The 18550-nt window shown below is 56.9% G+C and overlaps 1 protein-coding gene across 2 annotated transcripts in view; it reads left to right on the top strand.

The window, feature by feature from the left end:
• Positions 1–2528: 2528 nt before the first annotated feature.
• LOC122373401 (leucine zipper putative tumor suppressor 2-like) overlaps positions 2529–18550 on the top strand; it is a 44021-nt gene continuing 27999 nt past the window's right edge. Inside the window, exons 1-2 of one of the 2 annotated variants that reach the window (XM_043351407.1) lie at positions 2529–2828; positions 15682–15763. Coding sequence is in view for 1 of the 2 variants with exons in the window: in XM_043351405.1 (XP_043207340.1) it covers positions 12088–12108; positions 15682–15763 (103 nt within the window). In the remaining variant the exon portion in view is untranslated. Of the gene's footprint in view, positions 2829–11889; positions 12109–15681; positions 15764–18550 lie in introns of those variants that run through there. The other variant, XM_043351405.1, reaches the window with a different exon arrangement.

Below are 18550 nucleotides of genomic sequence, written 5' to 3'. Positions count from 1 at the left end.
ATGGTCTGAGAGGCTCTTATATTCATACTGGCCACAAGAGGCCCCTGAGACTGATAGTCAGAGAGGTCCACTCGTAATGAATCTGAGGGGGCCCTCTATCCACATTTACACTTTTCGAGGGAGGCCCCCGAGACTGATGGTCTGAGAGGCCCTTTTATTTATACTGTCCACAGGAGCCCCATGAGATTTATAGTCTAAGAGGTTCTCTATTTATACTAAGCAGAGGCCCTAGGACTGATGGTCTAACAGGCCCTTCTATTTATACTAGCCAGAGGAGGCCCATGATACTGATTGTCTGAGAGGCCCTTCTATTCAAACTAGGCAGATGAGGCCCCTGAGAATGATAGTCCGAAGAGCCATGCGGCGGCAACTGGCCGTGGCCATATTTCGGCTCGGTAGGGCCCCACAGAGCTCATGAGAGCACCTCAAGGGCTCCTAAGTAGATACGCTTATCCCCATAAGGGTGCCACGCCGGCTTCTGAAGGCTCCTTGTAGGCATCTAAAGGGCCCTTTCCGGCCTCTAACGGCTCCACCCGCCTGTGATGGCTCCACACCAGTGTTAATGAGCGCCACACAGCGGCGCCTTTGAGGGTCATACTAGTGTCTCTTAGGGCCCTATATCGGTGGCTCTGGGGGCCCCACACCGGCGCCTCTGTGGGCCACCACACCTGTGTATCTCAAGGCTCTATAGCTATATCTGAAGGACCCACACCGACACCTCTGAGGGTCCCACACCAGTATCTCGGAGCTCTGAAGGCCCCACACCGGTGACTCTGAGGACTCACCGGCTCCTGAGAGCACCATGTTGAATGTTGATGTCTAACGGCTCCACAAGGCCACTGAAGGCACCACACAAGCTCTCACTGAGCTCTAATGTCCATGTACCGGCCTCTGAGGGATTTAAGCCAGCGCATTCATAGCTCCACACCAGCAATTGTAAGGGCTCCACACTGAAGTATCTGAGGGTTCCACACCGGTGTCTCTAAGGGCCACATACCGGCATCTCTGAGGGCCCCATACCGGCGTCTCAGAGGGTCCACATCTGGCGGGCACCCATCAGCGACTGAAGGTCCCACACTGTCGACTCCGAGAGCCCCATCTGCGTCTGGGAGCAACATGCCGTCTCTAAGAACCACAGTGGCCCCTCTGTCGAAAGATGGGCGTCTGCATGCCAAATGGGAGCGGTTCTGAGACAGTAGGGCACCTACGTGCAATAGAGGGGCGCCTATGAAGCCCATAGGGGCGCCTCAATGCGAAAGAGGGGTGCCTCTGAGGCCTGCATATATGGACGTCTACATGCAATAGAGGTCTGCGACTGCAATTGATCAATGCCATGGGGGTGCATTCATAAGAAACAGGGGCGCCGGCATGGCAAATAGAGACGCCTTCAAGTGTCCATAAAAGAGAGACGCCTATGATAAGCGCACATTGTATGCGACAACGGGGCGACTGTGGGACATAGGGATGTCTCTGATGACTATACATAGGGCGCTTATATGCCAAAGAGGGCGCCTATGAAGCTAATGGGGGCACCTGGGAAACGAGGAAGACATTTGCGTAAGGGTTTTCAGGGGTCATGTGCCGTTTGCGGCAAATAGATTCTAAAAAAAATCGGAGGGGGAATAAGTTTTAAAAATGGTGTGGACTTTCCGCACTGTTCGCTTAAGCGGTTACGCCCCTGGGTACATCTGACCGATCTCAGAAGCTAGATTTGGAGGTCATACTTGAAAGCAGCCAGCAGGACGAGGTAAAAGTTGGAGGCCTCTGTAAATAGGAGGCCCCCTGGAAAAGGAGGCCCCTTGACAGGGTGGCCCACCCACTTTTCATGACGTTCCTACGCCCGTGTCAGAAGCAATGGTGCGAAACATCGACTTGTTCGGGCCTACTGGTAGACTCACGCGATCGCTTTTCACTTTCCCCCATTTTCCATTTATTACGTCAATCGGAGTCCAAAATAGCCTGCTAAGACGTGGACGATTTTGGGCTTAAATGCGGCGACGGCAAAACATAAGTAGAGGTAGACACATAGATAAGCTCGAATAGCATGCGTCCCGGCCTCCTCCATTTAGCGGTACCTATGCAACCGTTTCCAACCTTACCGGCCCCGTTTGGTCATTCACTTCGCTTTTGGAACGTTCTCACAAAGTCCACGTGCTAGTCCACATTACCAACGAATCGTCTACAATGCAGATGCTCCACCCTGGAAATGGAATCGGAACATTGGTTATGAAAAATCCACGCCTTTTGTGGCCTGTCCAGTGTCCACTCACTCGGAGGGTTTCGGATTACAAACATACGCACATGCTCTGATTCGTATTAAAAAATGCATCGATATACAGGGTGATCCAAAAAATTTGGAACCCCTAACTTAAAATGTCTATAAATCAGAAAATTTTCACTTTATTGACAAATTGCAAACACCATTAGAAAGAGCGTTAATTATTATTATAAATATTGCCCTAGACTTTTCGAATGGTATATACCGTTTCTTTTGAGCCTGAGATGACCTTCCGACGAACCGTGCCGGCCGGCCCGGACTGGCTGTTCGGCCGCCGCGGCGAGTCAGCTGACCGGCGGAGTGGCGGCGGCGGCGGCGGTGGGGACCCGTGCGCCGCACACTCGACCAGCACCGGCCGCCGGGGCGCCAGTGTCGGCAGAGGGTGCGGAGTCGCTGACTGAGGGCTGCAGCTAGGCGCCGGGTGACCGTGGGACGCCGTGCGGTGACTGTGTGCGCGGTGCCGGCCGTGGGAGAGACGCTGGACCAGCCGGAGCTGAGCTGAGCTGCCGGTGGTGCCCAGCGCGCGCGCAGAGGAGCCCGTCGAGCAGAGGTGAGTCGAGGCCGTCAACCCCGGCACGGCGGCCTGCGCAGGCGAGCCGCGCGGCGGGGAGTCGCCGCCGCCAGAACAAGAGGCTGATCAGGGACCATTGGTCGATTGACCGATGACGATTGATCGGTAGTCGGACCACCTACGTCAGCCGTGACGACTTGAGCAAACGCTATAGTAACGACGGCATTCCGTCCATTTCACATAACGCAACAACAATCCTCTTTCAAACTCCTTTTCGCCTTTACTTACAAGTTTCTCTGGCGTTCGTAACACTATGTATATGTTATTCCCGAGCCACTGACGGCTGCCTGGCGGTTGTGCAGCGGCGTCCTCGCGGCGCGCAGCGCTGTGTAGGTGCCGGCGCCGGTGCGGCGGACCGGTCGGGCGGCGCCTCTCGGTCCGGCCGGCCACCTCCGGCTGACGTCACCGACCGGCCGTGTCCCGAATACAGAGCGGCAGCCGGCAACGGCAACGGGTCGGCCGGTCCACCGGCAGTGTCCACTCCACACAGCCACCGGTCGTGTCCACTGTCCACACAGTCACAACGACCGGCCGTGTCCCGAATACAGAGCGGCGGCCGGCAACGGCAACGGGTCGGCCGGTCCACAGCGGTGTCCACTCCACTGTCCGGTGTCCACACAGCCACCGGTCCTGTCCACTCGGCCGTGTCCCGAATACAGAACGGCGGCCGGCAACGGCAACAGGCGGCCGGTCCACCGGCAGTGTCCACTCCGCTGTCCAGTGTCCACACCACACAGTCACTGGTCCCGTCCACTCGGCCGTGTCCCGCATACAGAGCAGAGGGCTAAGGGCCTGCCGGTCCACCGGTTCACAGCGGTGTCCACTCCACACATCGACCGGGCCTGTCCACTCCACACAGTCACACCGACCGGCCGTACCCCGAATACAGAGCTGCGGGCTACGGGCCGGCCGGTCCACCGCGGCAGTGTCCCTGTCCACTCCACTGTCCACACAGCCACCGCGCCGGTCCTGTCCACTCGGCCGTGTCCCGAATACAGAGCGGCGGCTGGCAACGGCCCAGCCTGCCACCGGTCCACCGCGGTCCACAGCAGTGTTCACTGTTCACACAGCCACCGGCTCTATCCACTCAACATCCACACCGATCGGTCGTGTCCACTGACCACTCCACACGGCACACTGGCAGCCACCGCGCCGGTCCACTCCACCACTCACCATTGTCCGCTCCAGACTCGCAACCGATCAACCGTTGTCCACTCCACACAGCAACCACCCCGTCACACTACTGTCCACTACTCCACGCTCAAGGGTGCGGTAGTGTCCACTCCACACCACACCACACCCAGTCAGAGGCTCTTGGTCTGTGTAGTGTGTCCTAGCGATCCAATGCATATAACTGAATTCATTGTCCCTCTCAGCCCAACGCATTGTTTGACCTTTGAACGATTCCAATCCCAGCCCGCTACTTTGTCCCAAGATTGTCCACTACACCAAGTCCGCGCTCACTCCGAGCTTCGCATGCACAAGTGTGCAGCAGTCTGCTCTTTACAACGAATCGTTCATCGAAATCAGTCCCAACCAGTCCCCTCGCGCTGCAGTCTGACTGTTTCCGCTGCGGGTAGTAAAGTCTGCTACCTACACCCGGTGCAAAGCGTTTAGTGGCCATGCACTGGTAGGGTAGTCCACTGTCATGTCCTGTCCTGTCCTGTGTCCAGTCCAGTCTCCAGTCTCCATTTCATTGGCCATCAGTATAAGTCCGCTGTATTTGCCAGCTCTCTGGTCTGTCAGAGAGTCCAGTACACTCTCTGACAGTCAGGTGGTATACCTACAGTCTCTGCCAGACCAGTCTCTCCGGTCTTGTCATCGGAGAGGTCAGCGAGAGGCTGCAGAGGAAAGGGGCGGGGCGGCAAGCTCGTGACGCTGAGCTGGGTCGACTCTGCGGGGGTGGGCCTCTGTGACCAGTGGGTGTGCCCTGGGGACTGTGGGGGTGGGTGCGTCGGTTACAACCAGTTGGCCATGCATATCGGGCTCATAAGGGGGAGAGAAGCTGCTAAGACGATTCTGCAAGAGCCAAATGCTCCACACAGTTTTTGGTTACGCGTGCACGCTCTCATGTAAGTAAAGGTATGTCTAAAACATCCAGCTCTCTGTAAACATTACTTGCCTTTTTTATCATCCTCTAACGAGAGCCCAACCGAACGGCCGCTGTGGTAGACTATGCAGTACCTACCGTGACCCGGTCATGCAGGGGGCGTGGCCGCGAGTCGCACACGATCTGGGTCAGCGCCCCGGTCAGCCCGAGACGAGACGGAGCGGCTCGAGAGGCTGAGGCGGGCGCCACTCACACGGGTGCGCCGTGCCGCAGATGGGGAGCGAACTGGGGCGCACAGACCGAACAACAGATCATACATCCTTCTGCAGGCATATGTCTGGGAGGGTTGGAATAATTAGTAGGTACCTACTTCGGGGGTGCACACTGCGCGCTGCATGCAACCAGGCCATCGTTAACAAAGGTACCCCTGAAAACGAAGGGAAAGCTTAAACCGTTTCAATTAGAAAGTTTCATAGGAATAGAGTCGGTCGGCGGCGCCGTCCTGCAGGACAGGGCGGACGTCATGCTGAACAGGCTGAACGTCCTGTTGGATAGATCGATGCTTTCCTGGGGACTTATCAGCCTGTCGATGGCACCGTCCTGCAGGTTAGGTCACCCAGCAGCGTCATCGCATCCTGCAGGACAGGTCTCCGACCGGTAGACTGCCGTGCAGGCAGGACGGGTGGCCGACAGGCAGACTGCCGTGCAGACTGCCCAGTGCAGTGCCGTGCCGTGCCAGCAGACTGCCGTGGAGTGCAGGACGGGTAGCCCACTGGCAGATTGCCGTGCAGGGCAGGACGGATAGCCCACTGGCAGACTGCCGTGCGGTGCAGGACGGGTGGCCGACAGGCAGACTGCCGTGCAGACTGCTCAGTGCCGTGCCGTGCCGTGCCAGCTGCAGACCGGTTCCAGTTCAAACTGGGCGCCGGCCGGCGGCAGCGGACAGTGAGTTGGCCGCCGTGTCATCGCGTCAGCGACCGGACAGCGCGGCGGGGCCGTTTGACCAAGTCCGACACCGACATCACGTCATTCTTATGGTGCTGTGGTCCGATAGTTTATTGGCGTGGTGGGTTCTCATATTTACCATAAACATAAAACGTTCTTTGACCTTACAATTGGCATTGACAGTAATCAAACTTAAATTTCCAAAGATATTATGCGACTTCGTTGAACTCAACCAAGGCGCTCCCGTGATAAGCATGGTTTTTACATAATTCATGGGCATATCATAATGTAGCGTATTGGTAAGCGTTATCCAATTCCAGGATATATTCAGCGCACCATAATTTGAGGAATGTCGCCCTGCTATGGTGCCGACCGCAGATCGGTGGCCGTTCGGCACAGTCCAACCGGATTTCACATTCCCAGGCCCAGGTGTTTGGAAATCCTCGCGACCGTTGCCCCTAACTGAATAATTATGATAATCGGGTGGTAATGATTGTTTTCAATAAGCGTCATCACATTCATTGTAACAATGTGGTTTTCGCTGTCCATAAATTGGGGAACTTTTGAACATGTCAAGATGCCGCTTGTCAGCGACGATTTTAAAATGCGCTGGAGCCTGGAGGCCAAGCCATTGATCGGAAGCCACGCTTCATGAAATATAAGGGTCTAGGGACGGGACTACAAGCATTTATGCATTGTCGTATGTCTATTTGCGCCATCCTGAGCCCTTCCACCTCGCATACTTTAGATACTTTTGACTTTTATCAAAATGTCGAAACCACGGATATTTGATCTTTTATGATCTCCGTCAGGCGTCAACCTCTGCCCTTTGACTTGACTCGAGGAAGCAAATATGCAATCGTAATAACGTTTGAAAACTCGACAGAAACCAACCGGTTGACCACGCATGGTGCACGCATGCACCCACATCACTGCAGTCTTCTGTGCTTCCCAGTCTCTCCAGATTGGCCCGAGCGCAGGGCAAATCTGATTCAAAACCAGTCGGACTAGACGTGACCCGGGTCGGGCCCAGGTCCAGCCGTGAGCCGTGGGTCCTGCATCTTGTCCGGGTTCTGTCGATTGAACTGTGACCCGAACCCGGCCGAACCGTGACCCAAGCCCGGCCGGACTGTGACCAAAGCCCGGCCGGGACCGTGAGATGTGGCCCGGGCCCAGGTCCAGCCGTGAGCCGTGGTGAGTCCTGACTCATGAAGCTTGTCCGGGTCCTGTCGGCCGGACCGTGAGGTGTGATCCAGCCGGACCGTGAGATGTGACCCGGACCCAGCCGGACCGTGACTCAGGCCCTGTGGATCGCACCGTGAGATGTGACCCGCACGGACCGTGAGATGTGACCCGGACCCAGCCGGACCGTGACTCGGGCCCTGTCGACCGGACCGTGAGCCGTGCCCAGAGGGGCAGTGAGATGTGACCCGGCCGGACCGTGAGATGTGACCCGGACCCGGACGAACCGCGAGATGTGACCCGGACCCAGCCGGACCGTGACTCGGGCCCTGTCGACCGGACCGTGAGCCGTGCCGGCGGCAGTACCGGTCGGTCGGTCGGTACGTGACCCGCGCCCGGCACCGTACGATGCCGGCAGGATGACGCCGCCCTCCGCGGCCGCCGCCTGCAGTGTGCACAGTGCAGCTCTGCACGGGCCCAACTCGGTCACCAGACGTGCCGACCAGCGCCGCCAGGCAGCTTTATAGCCGACAGCTCGACTTTCTTAGCGTCCGACCCGCGGCGGCCGGCGACCCAATAAGGGATGACGAAGTCATGAACGCCCTCCTCTGCTCTGCTCAGCGAGCGAGGACCGGACAGCCAGTGGGGTCAGGTGGTTCGTTTGGGTGGTTTGACCGGCTGCGTTGCAGCAATGATACGCGGTGGCTCGCTGCGTGGAGTCGTGGACCGCTGATCAGGCAGTGATCAAACAATAGGCCTTCACTGCCTTGTCAGTGCGTGGCTCGCATTCTCAGGATACAGGATGGGAGTACCGCAGAGTCCAATCCTCCGTCTACTGCCCGTCGCGGGTCAGACGGACCCTGCAGACGACCAGAATCTGTCCTCCACGCGTCTGAGCGTCCTGCAGTTCCGCTCTCCCGCGGCGCCGCCCACCCTCCTGCCTGGCCGGCCGGTCGTAAACATGAACGCCGCGCTGCCGCCGGCCGGCTCCGTGGCCGACTTTTCTTCTCTGAGCGCTGCTCGAGCTGGCGGCGGGCGGGCTGACCGGCCGGTCGGTGGCCAACATTGGCGATCGGTGCGGTTCACGAGCGGCCGCCCGGTCACGGGGAGAAGAAGCGTCCCCTGCAACGGAGAGGCAGACTTACCAGCAACGGCTGCCTGACCATAGGGAGACGAGGCGGTCGGCTCCAGTCACTGCCAGGAGGACATACCCTGCGCGCACAGCACTTGTTCACACAGCTCGTCTCTTAGATGTCAAAAATAGATTCACAGCGCTGGTATCGGTCGTCGGCTGTGGTATTTTGGCCCGCACTCGACGCTGTTGCCTGCTAACATCCATCGCTGTTGTCCGTTATCTGCTGCTGTCTGCCTACAGCCTGCATTCTTTGCTGTAACGCTTGCCACGGTGTTGTCCACAAGTCCGCCGACACCGCTCTGTTGCTGTCTGCCAACACGCGGTGTTGTTGTCCTCTTTAGCCTACCAGCGCCCGTCGCTGCGTGGCGCGATGACTCTAATCCGCGCCTGTTCGTGCGGGGCGGCCTTGGCAGGCGGCGCGGTTCGATCGGCCGACTGTCCTGCACGCCACCCTTATAGTAGCCAGTCAGAAGTCACCTGCACACTCGCCGGCCGGTCGGCCGGGGCCCCTATCGGAGCCGCATACCTGACTGGACGCCGTGATTCGAAATTTCAAATCAATAACAGGTGTAGTTTGAATTTATGGCCGTTTGTGGGCGTTGCAGGAATTCACGAAAATCGTGACGAATTACCGATGTTTTGTCCCACAAACAAGTGATGGATGTAGAAGATGGGCTGCAGAAAAGTGTAGTGAGATATTTGGGGCCACGTTCTTAGCACATGATTGTCGCCACGGAACGGGCTGAAGTCCAGGCATGCATCATGCTATCCGGTACCGGTTCATATAACCGTGGCTGCAACACCCCAATGTCGGCCGTTACACCATCTGACATCTGCCAGTCGTGGTGCCGTCTGACACACGTAGGTCGTGACACCGACTGACACAGGAGTGTCGGCCGTGTCACCGTGCCAGCGGTCTCCAGCGCGCTGCATTCAACAGCCGGAGCTGTTTAATATGCGGGCGCCGTCGGCGTGCCGTGAAGAGCGCACGCTCCATTAGAAGAGCCGGCGCCGTCGACAGAAGTGGCGCACCGAGCCCCTCTGGCTGCGGCGCGGCGGAGCGGCCGGCCGCCGCCCTCGGTCCGCCCGGGGAGCACACTCCAGCCACCTGCTGCTGCGCTCAGAGAGCTCCTCTGGGCACAGCTCTCCACCGACCGGTCCACCGTGCGCGGCTCACACAGCGGTGTATGTGCCGGGTGACCCGGTCACCGGGCCGGACTGACCCGGTCACTGGACAGTGGACGCAGTGACCTGATCCCAGTGACCCAGTCCGCAGGCGGGCGCGCCTCTAACCCGGTCTGTCCCGTGATGGCGTGCAGAGACAGTCCGCCGGCGTGCTGCTGTTGACCACCTGACACCGACCCAGCCCGGGCGCAGCTCCTCGGTACACACAGCCGAGCCCACAGTAGGTCACCGGTAATTGTGGCGCGCTAAGACGATCCGTCTCCCCGCCCCGGCCGTCACATTTACATGCGTTGACTAGCACAGTTTCACCGCTTGGTAATTGTTGTTGGGCTTACCGATTACCATCTTGCTCCCTTTTTCTTGATGCACCTTTATTCATGAAATTTATATTCACTTTTCTTGTATTCTGTCTCATTCATTCTCCTTCCTCCATTCCTACCTCTTATCCTTCCAATCTCCCAAGTGAGTTGTTAGGCTTTCTTCAAGTTGTTCCCCTTTATCTTCTCATCTATACCAGTACCTACGCCACAATGTTTACAGCCTTAGCTCATGTCCGGGTACGCAGCCTATGTATGTGGCACTCCACTCCAATTTCCCTTGCCGCCTACAGTGCGTGGTTGACGAGCTGGCCGCCTCGAGAAGTCGGACTGATCAGTCAAGGTGTCTGATTTGATCAGACGGGTCTGACCCATAGATCAGGTATGGAGGAATATCTCTAAAACGGATCACCACTGGGCATGCATCGTCCTAATGCCCACCAAGGCATGAACGATGGCTGACTCTCCTCTCGGCAGTGTGTAGCTGCCAGCTGGGGGAGATGGGAGGCTTGAGCACTGAGCAGTGCACTGCAGCCGAACCACCGTCGCCCCAATCTGGCGCCGAGGCCAGCGCAGTCGGCTGCACCAGTCGCGGGACACGCCCCTCGGAGACCTCCCGGGGTCTCCGGCGGGGACGGACGGAGCACCGTCGGTCGCCGGGTCACAAACACACCGGCCCCCCGCCGACATACCGGCCGGCGCCGGGCCACCGCTGGGAGGTGGTCTGTTTGTCCCCGAGCTGCGCCGACGCCGGCCGGTCGTGTTCGCTGGTCGCCGGGATCGACTCCATCAGCGGAGTGTCTCGGTGGATCAGTCGGCGAGCCGACGCCCGGAGTCTGTGGGTGGCACTCGGACGGAGCACGGCCGACAGCCCTCCCCAGACGGACCCCTGCTGGCACGGTAGGGACCTGTGTCCGCCCCGTGGTGACAATGGTCGTCCCAGTCCGTCAGGGGAGCTCATGATGACTGCATTTAGGTCTGTAAATGTGACCGTGGGCGTGGCTGCCGGCATTTCCAACTGTGCGAGACTTTAAAGATGGGCTTTCATGACAAAACTACCTACATTTGTATTGGTCATACTGGACGGTCTCGCACCCCGAAACCGCATGAAACTGCATGACCGTAACTGCTCGGGATTTACTATCAATCGATACGAGCAATTCGATCAGATTTCGGCCCCAGTGTCGTACGATTGAACTCCAGCTCAGTGCTCAGCTCAGTGGTAAGACCATTCACCACGACCCAGTAACCAGTTAGTCCCCAGTCCAGTGTCCAGTTCTATCTCATAGTCGTCCTACAGTCTGTGACAGTTTCTGCTCTAGTCAATCAGCCATCCCGATCCACCTTTATAGTTTTACAGTGGCCTGTCCCGCCTCCACCCAGTGACCAGTTTTGTCCCAATCTAGTGACCAGTTCAGCCCCAATCCATGGCGGCCACTTCAGTTCCGACCTGCCGCTACAGGGGCCAACGAACGGCCCATTCGTTCCGCGGCGGCCCGTGGGAGCGACCGACGACCGCACACGGACCGACGCGAACGCCCGGAGAGCGACTCGGCGCAGCCGCCGCGCCGCGGAGAAACCGCCGAGCAGAGGGATTGACACCATTTCTGCAGCCAGGCCCGAGAGGGCGCCGCCATGGCAGCACACAGAGTCAGGAAATGCTGGCGGTATACAGACACGGTGCACCTGCGATGGCTGAATCGGCATCAGCTTTTATGTGGTCTGTGATGACCCGATTGATATCTTGGAATTAAATGCATTCATTACCATAGTTTTCGTTTGATGTCTTCGGTCAGGTCGGTGGCAACTTTGACCTTAATCAAGATGTCTCTGAAAACTGATCTAAGTAAAAGGCATTTGCTGCAGTTCTATCTCTCATACCAGTCGTCGATGTGATGGTAGTACCGGCTGATGACCTCCCGGTTGAAGTTCGGCACATTTCCGGTCCTTGACTAAATAAAACCTTATTTCAATTGAAAACGGCACGAGACGGCGTGCGTACCTCAGTCGACTTGTGGTCTCTTGCCGACCCATATCCCGGCACCCCGTCCAGCTGACCGACCGGAAGGAGCCCACAGACCGTCTCCGGTACGCGGGGCGGCAGGTGAGAGACCGGCGAGGGTAGAGAGCTCAGCTGGGAGCGGTCAGGGAGGGTCGGACGGACGGACGGACCGCCGCCGGAGCACCTGGCCGGCCCACCAGCTGGCCGCCGCTGCCGCTGCTGCCGCCAGTCGTCGACCGGTGGGGACGAGAGACGGACGGACGGTGGACGCCGGACGGTGGAAAGTGGACGGTGGATAACAGTGAACGCTGATTGTAGACAGTTGAGTGGTGGACGGTGGACGGTAGTGGATGTGGACAGAGGCCAGTTACAAGAGATAAGGTGCTTCTTGGGTCACTATCGAAGGACCGCTGGGTGAAGAGATGCGGAACACTCGTAACATGGTATGTCACGTCACACACATACATTGTTGTGATGCTTGGCATTGTATCTCGTTTTAAATGCATGTCGACCACTATTTAATGTAACGATTTATTTGTGTCACAGCGATGTCAACATTGCACAGTCCCGTCTCAGGAAAATACTAAATACGGTAAATACTTAACATTTTAGAAGAGCATTGGTCAATAAAAGGTCAAGGATATGTTTTGAGAAACATGAGGCGTTTGGTGACCGATTTTTGTTTTGCAAAACAGCACAATGCGGTTGTTATTTTGCCCTATCCTGGTGAGCCGAGCCACTGACAATGACATGACGTCACTGACCAAAGGCGGGCCCCAAGCGGGCCGACCGGCTGACTCTCTCCGTGATCTCGGGTCGAACTATTACCGAAATAATTTCTGGTCAAACAGCCCCGGCACTGGGCGTGGGAGTGAGCTCAGAGCTGAGAGCTCGGCCGCGCGAACCGAGGGTCGACCAGCCCACACCGCCGACCGCCAAACCAACTGGGGCGAGCCACTTCGAACACCGCTACACCAACACGAGCCATTTGACGCTAAAAACGAGCCGGTGTCAGCCCAAACAAAAGGTGCGGTGATATTCTGTGAGGAGGGATAATGATGTGGAAGTGTCACAGGTCGCCGAATATAGAGACGGCCTCTGAAGATGGATTGCTTGATGATTTGAGGGAGAGAGAGATGATGGAGTGTGAAGAGAGAGAGAGAGAGAGAGAGAGAGAGAGAGAGAGAGAGAGAGAGAGAGAGAGAGAGAGAGAGAGAGAGAGATGATGGAGTGTGAAGAGAGAGAGAGTGTGAAGAGAGAGAGAGAGAGAGAGAGAGAGTGAGAGAGAGTGAGAGAGTGAGAGAGTGAGAGAGTGAGAGAGTGAGAGAGAGAGAGAGAGAGAGAGAGAGAGAGAGAGAGAGAGAGAGAGAGAGAGAGAGAGAGAGAGAGAGAGAGAGAGAGAGAGAGAGAGAGAGAGAGAGAGAGAGAGAAAGAGAGGAGAGAGCGCGCGCGCGAGGAGACTAGACGAAGAGCGACTAACAAGGCTGATCGTGTTCCCGCCTCCCTTCATTAATTAGGCAGTCGGAATACGCAAATACTGGAGCGTGAGGCAGCCAGCAGGTGTCCCGTCCGATTCTCTTCCCTGTTCCACTTCCATTACCATATCCCTGGCGTTTTCCATGTCTCTTCTGTCCCATCCCACTCCCACCCCATGTCTCGTTCCAGTCCCATCCCCATGTTGCTCCATTCCCCGTAAAAATCCAAAATAAGCGACAAACAAACAAGCGAACAATGTCTGTCCCACTTCCATATACCTCTCCCATCCCGTCTCATTCCTTCCCCTGTCCCATCCCATCCCCTCCTGTGTCCAGTCCCGTCCCTCACTCATGCCCCATTCCCTTCACTGTCCTATATCATTGCCCGTCCCAAACTACCCCAGTTTGCCAAGTTGACTGCTTAATGCCCTACTGACGGTGTGAGTGTCCGGGCAGTGCCTATGTGAGTGGAGGTTTGCGTGACGGTCAGAGGGCGTGGGACAGCAGCCATCGGCCTTGACCCACGCAGCTGCCATTTCGATAATGTGGGAGTGTATGCCGGAGCGACACGGTCTGATGCTCGGACGACCGCCGACGCACAGCCGGAACGTATCCGGTCGGATGGCAGGCCGCTCTGCACGCTGCATTGGCCGAGGGTGGGTCGTGTCTGGCTCGTGCAGCGCATGTGGTGTTATACCGTGGGGTAGCGCAGCGCATCAAAGTTTTTTTATTGGCCGAGCTTCTTCAACATTGCATTACCGAATCTCCAAACAACTATTCCTTCACAGCTCTCACTATTCCTAATATGCGAAGCAGAACATGTTTCCTGCCACGTTTTAAAAGACTTAAGGCCTTTTGAATTATTTCAACAATATTCTTCTCTTTTAACACGAACGTTCATTCCTGATCAACAGATCACTTGCAAAGCTTTTCCATCGAATTATTTTTCTCTAAGCCGAATGGCTAACGCTAGGTCACCACGGTGTTCTGTTCGCGATAGTGAAATATACACGCGCAAAGATCTTGCTTCGATGAGCTTGCAGCTTAAAACATTATCGTTTTGGAGAAGCAATACCGTAAATACAGCTACATTAGTTTGAGTTCGGCGTTGAAGGTAAACCATTCGACATTTCCCACATATGCAAGTCCCCTTCGAGGACGGGAAAATAGATGCGATTTATGAAAAGTTGAAGCTTAGCCAGCAAATCGTGGTTCCATTTTTGTACTCCGTATTATCGGTCCATCACAGCGTGCAGCGTTAACATAAAACGTCGAAGATACAGTTAGCAAATAGTATAGTAGATACACTACAGTACACACGACCCGTGAAAACGCTTGAACGGCTAATGCGCATCACTTTCATTCATTGCAATTATCTTCCTAATGCACTCTCATCCTTGGAACCCAATGCACCGGTCACGACTGCGGCTGTGCTAAATGAAACCTATCGGGTTAATTGAAGAAGCAAAACCAACTAGGCATGACTGCGTATAGCCACCGGTGCTATTGGGAACCGTTAAGTCGTGCCCAGTGTCGGCGGCACCGCGTGCACAGTCACGTAACGTCGCCGCAGCGGCAGACGGCAGTGGGGACGTCCGCACACGGCCCGGGCCGATCTAACCCACCGTCATCCCACTCGGTCCGCCCATCTGGTGCCGAGTGAACAGAGCGATCCGCCGCGCCGCGCGAGCGCTTGCGTCACGCCCCCGTTTATACCGACGTGCACAGCCCAGTTTGCGAGAAGACATGGCAACCCATCACGGTCGTGCAGAGCCCGAGTCGGTCGGAGGCCATTAGTAGGTGCGCTCGGCGGCCGCTAAATATAACGACCTCACGAGCGGGCCTGGCCTGGATTCGCGCCCGTCGCCTCTCGCCCGCCGATCGGAGCTGAACAGTGAGAGGTCGACTGATCCGGGTCGGCCCCGGAGGAGAGAGAGAGAGAGGGAGAGAGAGAGAGAGAGAGAGAGAGAGAGAGAGAGAGAGAGAGAGAGAGAGAGAGAGAGAGAGAGAGAGAGAGAGAGGGGGAGATAGGGGAGTGAGAGGGAGAGGATGAAAGAGAAACAGTCTAGCGGGAGTGGGCCTTGCAATTGTTCCTTGCTGTTTAGCGAAGGCATGCCGCATGCGGTACGAGTAGAATACTCGGATAATAACAAGTAACACTTTCATATCATCTGAACTACACCACGGGACGGGCATTGGGCATATGAGAGCGAGTGCATGTATACTGCAAAGCCACGTTGCTGCATACCCTGTGCGCTATTCAAACTGGTGCACGTAGCAATGTTCGGTGTTGTCCGAATTACGCCATGTGACATTCGCTGTTATCCGCGTTATCCCTGCTGTGGGACGTGATGATGTTTTCATGTGACTACCTATGCTATTCGTGTTACCTCTACTGAGTTACGCGACGGCCTATTTGTGACTGCCCTGTGACCTGACGACCTCTCTGTGACTGCATGAGTGTCCTGTGAATTGACAGCCTCTCTGTGACTGACTGTGTGCCTGCCCTGTGACCTGACGGCCTCTCTTTTGCCCTTTCAGGCGGCGGCGGAAGGCGAGCGGCGCGCTGAGCCGGCGGCCGGCGCAGGCAGCACGCTGGACTCCCGTCGGGCTCCCGTGGTCGGTGAGTACATACACCGAATACCGAGTGCCTACTGAGTACTGAGTACTGAGTAGTGAGTAGCGGGTAGTGAGTTAAGTAGTGAGCAGTTCCTGGCTAATCTGTAGTAGAAGTCTAAGGCAGTCAGCGGCCATCGATTGCAGAATAAAAAGCCTGTCTGTGTAAGAAAAAAACCCACTGGCTAGTAGATACCGCATGAAGGGGAGAAGTCGCTGGCCGGTAAATGGCAACGGGAAAGCGGTCACGGCTGATAGAGGTCGGAGGTCGGCCACACAAATCACACATCCCGTGATCAGAGAACAGTAAAATCGAACAACCGTGTGGTAACTCCTTATCTAGCTCTACTCCGCATCCGGTATATATTGAGCCTCCGCCCACCAGTCCCCGGCCTGAACTCTCGCAGTGGCCTCTGATCAGCTCCTCCATGGGATCGTCCCCCCCCCCCTTCCTGGCCCGATGAGAGCGTGCGTGCGCGTCCTGCGACTGACCGGCCGATCGTGACTCGGACGTGATTGGCAGCGGTACTGGGTTCAGTCCGTGACCGCTCGCGCCGCGCGCCGTGCCTGGCCGGAAACCGCTCGTGAGCGCCATGAGACGGATGGCCAGACACCTCCCTAGGCAGCAGGCAGTTAGTCGAGGATTGACCAGTCGTGGACTGGAGGGATGAATCGCTCGTGAGTGCCATGAGACGGATGATCGCACACCTCCCTAGCTCGACAGGCAGGCAGTCGTGAATTGAATAGATGAATCGCTCGTGAGTACCATGAGACGGATGGCCGAACACTTCCACACCTTGATAGGCAGGAGGTATAGTCGAGAAACAGGAAGAGAAGGAGGTGGTGTCGCTCTTTGAGCATAACGTCCCTTAGCCGTTCGCTCTTAGCCTTTCCCATCAGGACGTCGAGTCAATTCAAAGTCCGTTTGTCTGCCGTGGAATGGTCTCCTATATTCGCTGTCTGTCGTCCAGGTATGACCTGTATTGCCGCCGCTGACGCTGGTCGCTGCGCCTCACTGGCCAGACGATCCTCGGTGTTTGGGGCTCAGATAGCGTGGGCACGATGCCACACTCTCTATCAGTCGTCTGTCACGTGGGGCTGAGAGGTTTCCCATTAGGCATATCCCAACTGAAGGGTGGAAAGTGTACACCGACCACACATCCCACCATCTCACCTAAGGTGTCCACTGGCCACACATAAATCACACGTTAAGGAAGGGAGGTCCACTGCGCACATACCCCCTTTAGGTAGAAAGCATGTCTATGGGATTGGCCAGTGGCCACATATCCCAGTGCCACCCAAGGCGTCCATTGGCCACCGATAAGCATTCACCTGGTGGGTGGGAAGTGTCCCCATTGGCCACATATCCACACGGACGCCAGCGACGTCGGTAAAAAGCCGTCTCGGTGGCCGCTGAGGCACGCTGAAGGCCCCTTTTCACCTCCCAGCGCGATAGAGCTGGGCGGGACCGGCCGAAATGACAGCCATTTGCGATGACGCTCTCGGATGAAAGCCGCCATTGAAGGCTGACTTCAACTGCCGCGCCGGTGAGACAAGGCCCTTGGAAATGTCCTCCACGGTTCGTCTCAGCAGTAGATCGCCATTTTCAGAGGCACTTTGTGCACGTATCGCATTTGCCTAATCCGCGCGGAGGCCGAGCTACGGGCCAGGCCGATATGCGTCTTCATAGCTACGGCTCAGCGACGGTACTCATATTCTTCAATCGCCGCGTGACCAAAAGATGCAAGGCGGTACCAGTGAAGCAACGAAGAAACTGCGCATTATCTCTGCAGCTATTGCTTCCCGCAACGGCGTTCCAGCTTGTTGAAACGTATGACCGCCATCACTTACTGCCATGGCGGATCCAGCCTTCTAGCATCCAGCCGGTTCCTCGTTCGATGCGCATTTCCGGGTACCTTTATTTCCATGTTTTCCTCTTGGATCGCATGTGGCCATATGTAGGTAGTTGATGGATGTCATGAGCGACGATTTCCTCTGCGCCAGGGGCCAGCTGTACCCAGTGAATTAGACCGATCGGGAGCCCACTGGCCCGTCCCGAACCAGCCCCGCGGCGTAGACAGGGAAATTCAATCAGCCCAGCCAAAGTGTCCCACCCTAATGCCCGGCAATTATCTCCGCTCCGCCAGTGCGCGCCACATCAGAGCCTCATTTCCCGGGCGTGACCCATGCGCCCCGGCGCGCACCACACGCATCGTCCACTGCCGGGTCACTCCTCGTGCGTGCGTGACCTCGTGACCTGTACGGTCGTGTGTGACGTCAGGAGCGCGCCGCGGCGGGAGGGCGGCGGCGCAGCCTCCCATTTGCATCTGACCCGAGCGGCGGCGGCGGCTCGGAGTGCTGGTGAGACGGCGCCGCGGGCTGATAGCTGTCTGACCGGCCTGTCCGTCCCACTCTGGATATGTGCGGCTAGTGGGAGAGCTGCAGGCTCACGCAGGTGGTATGAAGGTTTCTTCAGATAGCAGCCAAAATCAGCAATATCTTCCCTTTCCACTGTCAGACGGAGGATCACTTCCCGTATAAGCCAGCGGTTGACAGAGTCCCGTCCGCTGACCGTTTGAAAATGACCAGTGACGCGGCGCACTGGCGCCCAGCTTATCAGCATGGGTTGTGCATGTAGAATGCAGATGACATTCACCACTACACTCCTATTGGGACGGCTTCAACCATACTGCGGCTTCAGCGCCTGCCGACAGACGTCCGGATCAGCTGACTGAACGGACGCCGTCTCAACGTTTGGACTTACACCTTCTAACTGGCCTATTACACCTTCTAA

This window comes from Amphibalanus amphitrite, unplaced genomic scaffold (assembly GCF_019059575.1).
Source record: "Amphibalanus amphitrite isolate SeventyFive unplaced genomic scaffold, NRLGWU_Aamphi_draft 001488F_arrow, whole genome shotgun sequence".
NCBI classification, from domain to species: Eukaryota; Metazoa; Arthropoda; class Thecostraca; order Balanomorpha; family Balanidae; genus Amphibalanus; species Amphibalanus amphitrite.
Note: the sequence above shows the minus strand (reverse complement) of the source record. Positions and strands in the feature narration are given on the sequence as shown.